This window comes from Onthophagus taurus, chromosome 7, assembly GCF_036711975.1.
Source record: "Onthophagus taurus isolate NC chromosome 7, IU_Otau_3.0, whole genome shotgun sequence".
In the NCBI taxonomy this organism is placed as follows: domain Eukaryota; kingdom Metazoa; phylum Arthropoda; class Insecta; order Coleoptera; family Scarabaeidae; genus Onthophagus; species Onthophagus taurus.
In genome coordinates this window covers 5,383,201-5,393,967 of record NC_091972.1, presented here as the reverse complement: position 1 = coordinate 5,393,967, position 10,767 = coordinate 5,383,201, and the positions used below count along the sequence as shown (strand labels likewise).

General features: G+C 30.0%; 2 protein-coding genes across 2 annotated transcripts; both read right to left on the bottom strand.

Annotated features, from left to right (window-relative positions):
- Positions 1–19: 19 nt before the first annotated feature.
- On the bottom strand, positions 20–1,076 carry LOC111429163 (adenine phosphoribosyltransferase). Its single transcript, XM_023065001.2, has 3 exons — positions 825–1,076; positions 399–636; positions 20–349 (listed from the first exon to the last, which is right to left on the bottom strand). Exons 1-3 carry the CDS (start codon positions 986–988, stop codon positions 134–136), a joined length of 618 nt encoding a protein of 205 aa, XP_022920769.1. The 5' UTR covers positions 989–1,076; the 3' UTR covers positions 20–133.
- Positions 1,077–1,292: 216 nt separating this feature from the next.
- LOC111429174 (putative leucine-rich repeat-containing protein DDB_G0290503) lies at positions 1,293–10,462 on the bottom strand. The gene is made up of 6 exons (XM_023065021.2): positions 10,297–10,462; positions 10,124–10,209; positions 3,139–10,064; positions 2,217–2,434; positions 1,868–2,164; positions 1,293–1,436 (listed from the first exon to the last, which is right to left on the bottom strand). Exons 1-6 carry the CDS (start codon positions 10,333–10,335, stop codon positions 1,377–1,379), a joined length of 7,626 nt encoding a protein of 2,541 aa, XP_022920789.2. The 5' UTR covers positions 10,336–10,462; the 3' UTR covers positions 1,293–1,376.
- Between the last annotated feature and the right edge of the window lie 305 nt (positions 10,463–10,767).

Sequence of the window (10,767 nt, the reverse complement as noted above, 5' to 3'; positions counted from 1 at the left end):
TAAAATAATTAAAAAAAGCTTGTATTTGTAATGTTTGTTTATATATTTATTGTTAATAAATGTGCCAATTAATTAAATTATTAAAAAATATTTTAATTTTATCTAGGAATGTGTTAAAAGATGACCATTATTATTAATATTGTACAATAGGAATGACAGGCTTAGTTAATTTCCCTCTACCATTTAATTCCATAATCTCAACAATAATTAAACAACCAATAACTTCAGCTCCAGCTTTTTCAAGTAAATCAATAGCTGCCTTCATACTTCCTCCTGTTGCCAATAAATCATCTACCACTAAAACATTTACCCCCTTAGTAATACTTTCTTTTTGAATCTCTAAACAATCCTATAAAAAATTAATTAAAACTTATTAACACTTTTTTAATTGTTCTTACTGTTCCATATTCAAGTGTGTAAGTTTGTGAAATAACTTCTCCAGGTAATTTTCCTTTTTTACGTATAGGAATAAATGGAACCTTCAATTCTAAAGCAATTAGTGGTCCAAATAGAAAGCCTCTTGCATCAAGAGCTGCAATACATTCTGGAATTGGATTCAACTTCTTGGTAAGTGCTACAAGAACATCTCTAAGTACAGGAAACACTTTTGGTTCTCGTAAAATGGAAAATACATCTCTGTAATCATTTTAAAATGGTGTTATCTTCATTAAAATATCCGTAAACAATGGAGAAATAAAATATTGCGATTAATAACGTGAGAATGTTTAATGTAACAAACAATTTATCCATAAGACATTGTGACAAAATGAAATGAATCAATGTTGAAAAGACGAACAATTTTTATAAAAGTCATTGTCATTTACCTAAATAGTACTCCTTGTTTTGGAAAATCTGGATACGACTTTATACATTTGGCTATTAATTGAATATGTTCGGCAATTTCAGTTTCTTTCATTGCTGGACCAGCGCTTGCAGCACAACTTGTTTCGTCAACGTTCGAAAAAATTGTGCTATTGCTGGATGCCATGTGAATTCATAAATTTATGTATAATGATTAATTACATTTTTTAAAGTTTATTATTTAAGGTTAACGATTTGTTGATAATTTATAATCAAATCCTTGACATTTGAAGTTTTATAAAATTAAAGAAATCGAGTTTTAGTAATTTTTACATTTCCAGTTGGTACGAATAAAAAAGTTATCATCTTGACACAGTTTTAAAAAGTTTAAAGTTCATCTTTTTAAATAATTAATTTTGATTAATCTTATCATTTCGAATTTAGGATGAAATTTAACCGTTTAAAATGGATCGGTAATAAAAATACATCAATTTTATTATAAAATAATTATACTGCGTTTAAATAAGTACATAAAAAGCTACAACAATTATAAATAACTCAAAAAATTATCTTAATTACCGCGGTTTTCTGAACAATTTGTTGATCTGCCTATTTTTTGGACTGGGTGGTTGATTCTGAAAATAAAATTATAATTCATTAAAAATTAATATAATAAAAGATCACATTTCAAACAAAACTACAAAAAAAAACATAAAAATAAACATTTATTCAATGTATAATATACATTAAAATATACAAATAAACAATCTCAAAGAAAAAAATAAAACTATTCATCAATATATCTATTAATATAAAACATAGTAAAAAACACAGTTATCAAATAGATAACATGCACATAATAACCTCTCCAGAAATCTAAAACAAAGTCCTTCCAAGAACGATTTTTCTTAATTTTTTCTTTATGTTGTTCTTTATTTTTTTCTTTATTTTTATAAAGAGATGTAACGCATTGTGCATGACAAGTACACACACAAATTTTAATTGCGTCAACATCCTCCCCAATACATTTACTACAAAATTGCCAATTGTCGTCTACAAGGCGTACCTCAATGTTTGGATTTGCAGAAGTACTGGATCGACCGCCAAGCGAAGTCCTGCCCAAGAAGAAAGCTTTGAACTTGTTCGGTGTCGTCCGTTTCGGCGTTTTCAAGTCATTGTAATCCTGAAGGGCGCCGTCTTTAGGAAGTTCGCCGCCTTGCAACGAAATTCTCCCGCCGTTTTTACTCGGAGTTGGTGGCCCAGGTTTTTTATACGACGTCGTACCTTGTTCTTTTTTTCGCAGCGCTTTATCGGCCGGTAGTAATTTGGTGTTCATGCTGTCGTCTAAGTCAATATTGCCCGCCTAAAAATCGAATGAGATAAAAAAAATTTATTACTTTAATGAGTTAAATTACTTTGATATCTTCCTCTTTAAATCTGGACGGATTTATCATTTGAAGTTCTGCTGGATAAGATGATTTGAGATGGGGTGGAACCTGAGAGTTTCTCCATGCTAACTCTGACATACGGGTGGATGGTGATTCTTCAGAGGGGAGTACGCATCTACCGTTTTTCAGATCGGCTAAATATTTGTTGTGGAAACATTCGGCTTCATCTTCCATTTCAAATTTATCTGTTAATTGAAATTTAAAAAAAAATTAATTAGTTTTTAATTATATTTTAATGCAAGGACTAAAACACTATCTCTGGTGCGATAAGCATAACGCCAACTCTAACAAAAATGTTCTGCTTGATCTATCTCTTTTGCATTTGCATATAGAGGAAGTGGCTAGAAAACGAAAATTCTCTGGTTCACGCAGATATTTGCATCTTCACAGAAAGACCAAAGACGTTGGAAGGGGTTGGAGTAAGACATTAAGGTTCTTTAACATTGGACTGTAAGGTGAAATTTGATGTTATCTATCGGGGTGGGGTTCAAAGGGGTAGTGCATGCGCACCGCACAGCCCTCGTTCCTGTTAGAGCTGCATAGCCTCTCCTACCCAACTACCTCCAATGTCCTTCTAACTCTCACCTCAACGTGGTGAATCCTTGATAACCCTGCTGGAGATGCGGTATCCAACCCATATGGAAAGAAGGGTCGGGACTAACGAGAGCGGGGCTAGGATGATGGTCGGGAGTAGGAGTTAGAGGAGAGAGACCAGAGACAGGGATGAATGGAGGCAGAGGCTGAGGGAGGCCAAGGCTTGATACGGGCTGTAGAGTCACAGATGAATGAATGTAAGAATTAGAACAACAGAGAATATAACATTGAATGCAAGAGGAATGGGTAACAAAGAACTGGATTAAAATAAAGAAGAATTTTGTTTTTTACTTACCAATATTGGCAGGACTAACAACCCTATTCTGATCGATATTTTTCGGCAACGTCATACACTTCCTTGCCTCTACAACAGTTCTAACAGGATGAACGCTAGATCTCTTCCCATTTCTCGGACAATCAATAACCTCCCTCGTTCTTAACTCACGGACATCACATTCACTTCTCACCGACCTAGCCCCAATAGACTCCCTCGAAAGCATCAACTCATTCTGCCGAGTCGTTTCTCCAATTCGTTTCCGCAATTCATCATTAGTCTTCTTAGCATCCTCATAATCGGTTTTATATTTTTCCAACGTAGTTAAAAGCACGGCATTATCCGCCTCTTTCGCTAAAACTTTCCTCGTTTCTTTATCGACCTCCTCTTTAAACATCGACAACATTTTCTTTTTAATCGCCTCCAATTTCACTTCGTATTGATTTCGGATATCAGCAATCGTGGTGTCTTGTTGGGCAACAAAATCTTCGCGTTGCTTTTGCAACAATCGCACAAATTCTTCTTTGTCTTTGTTCCGTTTGAATTTTAACGTGTCTAATTCGGTGTTAATTTGATTATTTTCTTCCAAAATTTTTTGGTACGCTTCTTTTATTAGGGAATCTTCGTTTATTTGGTATAATCGGTCGTCGTAAGATTTTTTTAACGATTCTAAATCGGATTCTAATTTATTTTTGTCTTTCATTAATTTGCTGTAAGCGTCGCGTAACGAATCTAATTCTTGTTTGTTCGTTTTGTGTTGAAGTAATTTTTCGGTTTGTAAATCGACGATTTCTTTTTCTAATTGTGAGTGTTTTTCGCGGAAGGTTTGATTTTGTAAGTTTTCGCCTTGGATGTGTAAAAGTTCGTTTTCGAGATGAATCTGTTTCGATTTTAATTCGTTAATTTGTTTCTCATAGCTCTCTTTCGTATCAATATGTTGTTGAATTAACGTTTTATAATGTGTATCATCGCTCGTGGTTTTATTAAGAGAGAGCTTTTTGTTCTCCTCGCGGAGTTGTTTTAATTTTTTCTCGTAATTATTCTTCACGTTTTCAACTAGCGTTAATTTCTGTTTAACCGAAAGATATTTTTTGCGATACTCATCGTCGGTTTTCGTTTCTAATTGGTTATTTTTGTTCTCTTTAAGGACCGTTTTAACGTGAATGTTATCGAAAACTTTTTCTAAAGCAACGATTTGCTCGATTGCATCAACAGCGCGGTCTTTTAACCCGTCGATTTTAAACAGGGTTTCCTCGATGTCTAAATCTTTTAAAATCGCTTCAATTTCGATGCTTTTTTCCGAAAATAACGCGTTTACGATTTTTTCCGATAACGTTCCAAAATTGATTACAATATTAAACGAAATCCTCGAATATCGATTAAATTGTCTTTGTATATCATCGGCGATGATTTGGAGAGATTCTTTTTGGTCGAAATATTGTTTATAAAAGCTTTCTGAGTGGACGAATTCAACGAATTTCATTTGTAACGTTAATAATTTTTGTTTTAAATCGTTTAAAATCGTTTCTGTTGAATTGCGATTTTTTAATAATTGATCGATTTGATTTTTGTTGTTTTTGGATAACTCAATAAATTTTTGATAATCATTATAAGCCCTAACATTATTTTCTCGTAATGATTGTATGGTTTGGTGTAAAACATCATTTTCACTTTTTAAATTAATCATTTTTTCATCAATACTTTTCTCGAGATCGTTTCGTTCTTTATTAAGAGCCTCATAATCACCAAGTAATTTAATTTTTTCTTTCTCACACAAATCCTTTTCGTTTCTTAATAAATCAATTTTATTTGTTATACAACACTTTTCACCCTCTAATTTTGTAACGGTCTCGTTTATTTCATAAATCTTACTAAAAACATCCCCAATTCCTTTTTCAATCTCCCCAGAAATAAATTTCATTTCATCTTGGGAGATATTCTCGAATGATGGGGAATTTAAAATTGGTTTATTCACTAAAATAATCGCGATCTTATTGATATTTGTATAAAATTTATTGATAATTTCCTCAAATCTAATTTTTTCGCTCATTAAATTTAATAATTTCACCTCTAAGATTGTTTTTGATTCCTTTTCTTTCTCAATTATCTCTTTTAATCGTTCTTTTTCGAGCGATGTCGAAACGTAATCGAATCGCACGTTATTAATTGATTTTAACATTTCACTTTTAATCGTTTCAGCTTTTAAATGAATATCCTCAATTTCGATTTCTTTGTTGTTGTAAAATTCGGTTTTAATTTTAATTAAATCATCGCGATTACTTTTTAACTCATTTATTTCGGACTTAATTAATTCGCTTTGTTTGTCAGTTTCTAATTTTTCGTTTTTAACGAATTCTAAATCTGATATCGAACGATGCAATTCGTATAAAACTTCGTGAATATGGTTGCGTTCCTTTACAATTATTTCTTGGTAATTCAACGATTTATTATTAATTTGCTCGAAAATTTTTTGTTTCTCTTTGTATTGAATTTCTAATTCTTTTTTGGAGGTATTTACCTCATCTAAAGATTTCTCCAATTTTTTCTTTTCCTTTTTTAATTGTTTTAAAGTAAGATTAACGTTTTGATAAGCTCCTTTTAAGTCGAAAAAGTCCAAAGTCATGTTTTCTAGCGTTCTAAGATTTTCTTCGTCAATTTCCGTCAAAAATTGTTTATGCAAATTTTGCGACTCTTGTAATCGTTGCTGCAAACTTTCTTTTTCTGATGATACTGTTTCATAAATTTGTTGTAAATTATTTAATTCCTTAATTTTTTCGCCAAGTTTATAATCTTTATCATTAATAATTTCAGTTTTCTTTTTTATATCGTCGTTTATTTTATTTAATTCGCTCTCGAACGATTTTGATTTTTCCTCAATTAAATCATTAAGTTTAATTTTTTCATCTTCTAATTTATTCTTAGTTTCAATCGCATTTTGCAAATCTAACTCAACCCGATCTTTTCCCGTTTGCAATATATCAAACGCACATTGTAACTTTGAAATTACATCATTTTGTTGTGCTTCCTTCTCAACATATTCATCAATCTCCAGTTTTAATTTCCGCGTATTCTTCAATAAATTATCTTGTTCTTTAGTAATCTTTTCATTCAATATCTCCAAATTACTAATTTTATCACATAAACTTTTAATTTCGTCGTTCAAATCATTTATTATCTTCTCATGTTTCATTTCAACATTTTTATGATTTTCTTTAATTTGTTCCACCGATTTTTGCAACTCAAAATATTCATTAACCATTTCTTGATTTTCTTTTTTTAAGTTTTCAATTTCACCCTCCAACTTTTTTTCGGAATCTCTTAAACAATTTTCGCTCTCATTAATCAATTTCTCATGAACAAGCTTTAATTGGGAATACTCCAAATCGATGTCTTTCTTTGTTACCTCAAGCATTGAAAGCTTCTCCCCCAAACTAGCTTTTTCTTGCTGAACATCGCTAATTTTTGAAGAAACCTTTTTCACTTCATTCTCCAATCGATATTGAATCCCTCTCCCGCTTTCCAAATCATTCAACGCTTTCGATAACGCCAACTCCAATTTTTTCTCTTTATTTATTAAATTATTTATGTCCAATAAAAATTGTTCGCGCGTATTTTCTAGTTCTTCTTCGTATTTATTATGTTGCGCAACCAATTTGACTTCTAAACCGATTTTTTCTGATTTTAAAACATCTCGTTCGTTGATTATTTGAGATAATTGTTCGCTTCGAATTTTATTTTCTTCTTTTAATCGATTGCATTCAACTCCTAAGTCGCGTAAAGTTTCTGTTAGATTTTGTTGTTCCGCTTCGTGAATTAATTTTAATTCTTGAAACGCGTTAAAATTATCGGCGTATTTTTGGAAGGAATTATTTAATTCAGATTTGAGTATTTCGATTTCTTGGAGGTAATTAACCTCTTTTGAGGTAAGCTCATAAATACGATTATCATTTCCTATCAAATTCATTTTCAAAGATTTTATCTCATCATCTTTCTTTTTAATTGCATCGTTTTTTTCGTTCAAAACCCGCTCTAATTTGTATTGAGCTTCTTCTAAATCCCGTTTAATATTCATAATTTTCTTTTCGCTTTCTTGTTTGCTTAAAGATAATTGGTTACAATATTCGTTTAAGTTTTCGTTTTTTTCTTTTAATTGTGTTATAATTATTTCGAGATTTCTCTCTAAATCTTGAGATTTTTTTTCTAAGCTATCCTTAAGATTTTTAAGGGCTTCTTTTTCCTGTAATAATTGGTGTAATTTAGTTTCAAACGCGTGGTTTTGTTCCTCTAAGGTGGTAATGCAAAATTTATATTTGCTCTCTTCTTGTCGAATTTTATCCATATTAATTTGAAGCTCGTTATGTTTTTGTTTACACCTCTCCAACTCCAATTTAATCGTTAATAATTCGGTGTTTGACTCAGAAATAATATTATCACGCTCATCTAATTCAAGTTCTCTTCTGGATAGAGTTTCAAAACACTCTGAGTATTTCCCTTTTAACTCATCATTTTGTTCGATTAAATCCTCCTTTTCCAACTGTAATTTATTAAGATCATTTTCGAATTTTCCTAAATTGTTTTCTAAATTTGATTTTTCTTTTGATATGATTTGTATTTCTAATTCTAATTTTTTTTGAGTATCTCTGGTAAGATCAATTTTCTTCAAGAGGTCGAATTTAATCTTTTCATAATTTTCTTCCATCGTAATTTTTCCGTTTTCAATTTCGGCGATTTCAATTTGTTTGATTTTTAAGTCTTCTTTTGATGTATCAATAATTGTCTCAAGTTCTTGTATTCTAATCTTATAATCTTTTATTTCTGATTCCAACAAAAATATTTTCTCCAAAAACATCCGCTCTTTTTCGACCAATTCTCTTGATAAATTTTCATTAAACTCATTCACTTGATTAATCTCATTCTTTAATGATTCAATTTCCTTTGAAGTTTCCTTAACATTCATTATAAAATCATCAAGAATTTCCCCTGAATTTGATTGATTTAAATTACTTCTCAATGATTTAATAAACTCCAACTCATTTATAGTGGTGTGCAACTCAGATATTTTAGCTGTAATTTTATTAGAATCTTCCATTTTTAATTTGAGAGTATTTTCTAACTCATTAACATGTATCTCAGAATTCTTTAACATCTTTTCAAATTGATCCCTCTCAGTTTTTGTTAAAACCAATTTCTCATTCAATATTAATTGTGTTGCTTTTAAATTATTAATAACTTCTTCCCCTTCATGTAAAGATTCAGTGAGATTTTTAATAAGATTTTTATTTCGAACCTTTTCTTCGTCAATACTTGAAACTAACGCGTCAAAAAATTCAAATTTATCCTCTAAACTCCCATCAATTTGATCATTTGCTATTTCTGACAATTTCTTTAAATTTTTCGAAAATTTATTCATTGTTACATTATAAGATTTTTGTAGTGATATAAATGATGTATTTAAATTATTATAATTAGAGACACTTTTTTCAAATTTCGCTTGGATTTGTGAAGCAGCTGAATTTAAATTTTTAGAAATATTTTCTGCCTCAATTTTGTAATCAGTAAATTCGCACGAAACTTTTCGCAATTTTTCAGTCAAATCTAATTCGTTATCTTTTAACTCTTTTTTTAAATCATTCGTTTTTTCCAAACTTCTCTCCATATCAAGAATAATCGAATCTTTATTAGAAATGAGTTGTTCAAAATCTTCAATTTCTTTCATTGATCTTTTTAATAATTCATCCATATTTTGATTACTTTTAATTAATTCTTCAATTTTTTGTGTTGACTCCTCATTTTTATTTTTTAATTCTGAACAATCCTGAAGGGCTTTTTCATAATTATTCTTAACAGCTACAATTTGTTCTTCCAACAATTTCGATTCCTCTTTCATCTCCAATAATAAATCTTGTAACTGGGCATTTTCCTTACGAAAATCCTCCAATTGGACTTCAACAACACTCCCGGCTAAATTCTCCATTACTGAATAATTCAAACTCCTTCTTTTCATTTTCGATTGAGGAGTTAAAATGACTGAAGTTTCAAAATTATTACTAGCAGGTCGAAGCTCATCCAAACAAACTTTTAATTCTATGCAATCTGCTTTTAAATTCTCAACAACTTCTTCTTGTTGTTTATATTTTTCGCGAAGATCTTTATTCTCAGTTTCTAAACCCAACATTTTTTCTTGACAAATTTTTAATTCCTCATCAGAAACTTTTAATGACTCAATTAATTTTTCGTTTCGTTCCTTAAGCTCTATTTGTTCTTTTTCTAATTGCGCAACATATTTTTCTAAACTCTCCACTTCTGATTTGTACCTTTTCTCAATATCACCTCCATTAATTAAAATAGTTTCGCCCACATCATCTTTATTACTTAATTCTAACCGTAATTTATTCATCTGTTCACAACTTTTTTTAAGTTTTCCTTCCAGCATCATAATCTTATCTTTGTATGTTTTCAATTCTTCTTGCAAACCTTCTTTTTCAAATCGTTCAGATTCCAATTCAATTCGTAACACTTTTACTTCCTTATCAATTAATTTTCTAATATTCCCATCTGGTATTGTTAAATACGATCTTAATGGACTATCAGTTTTTAAGGGGGGAATGTCAGAAGTCCAACAATTACTTGCCATGGTAGAATTTAAACTTTCAATTGCTATTGTGTGTAAAATTTCTGCATCTATTTTATCAGTCATATTTTCCAAGAATTGTTTAATGCAAATTTGGAACTTTTGTGGCAACCTAGCGCATAATGGAGAAATCAAAGTGGCATTTTTTTTAATTACGCAAGCATAATACAACAATAGTAAACATATTTCAATCGTTTCTTCTCGGGAAAGCTCAAAAAAGTTGGTTTTAGTTGTATCAAATTTAAAATCTTTATAAACCTCTCCTAAAATGTGATGGATAATTTCTAGAGTGTATGGTTGATTTTTTTCTGGTGATCTTAAATAAAATTAAACAATTTTATTACTTAATAAAGTAAAAAATTATTAATAACTTACAATATTGACAAAAACTTTTGAAAAAATTGCCCGTTCTTGCATTCGTCTACATCTTGAATGGGAATTGCGATGTCCAAGCAGTTCACCTTAAAAACAATCAGTAAATATTAAATTCGCTTAACGCAACATAAATTAACGGTTTTAACTTAAAATTTATTTAAAAATATACTTACCCATTGAATAATTACATCGTCCCAGTTTTCATAAGCCATTCTTAAAGTTATATTCGCACTACATAAAAAAAATTAAAAACCAGATATGCTTCTTAAGGATCTTTCTTCTTTAAAACGTTGTTTGAAACAGCCGTTGATGACATTTCGGTTTAAAACTTAACGGTTATAAATCGAGCGTTGTCATTGGTCCACAAAAATCAGGATTGACAATTACATAGTAATAAAATAACTAGTATATAATTAATATTAAAGTAAATAATTAGAAGTAACATTTATATATTTATTAACATTAATGAAATTTAAATCTAATAAAATCTTATTTAATAAACTACTTATTATTCTAATCACATTTTATTTAATTTTACATAATTAAAATGTTGAGTTCATTTAATGAATCATCCATACCAAATTAGTAACTTTCGATTTAATAAATTAAGTGTCAAATCAATTCTTAGTTTAAAAAGATAGATG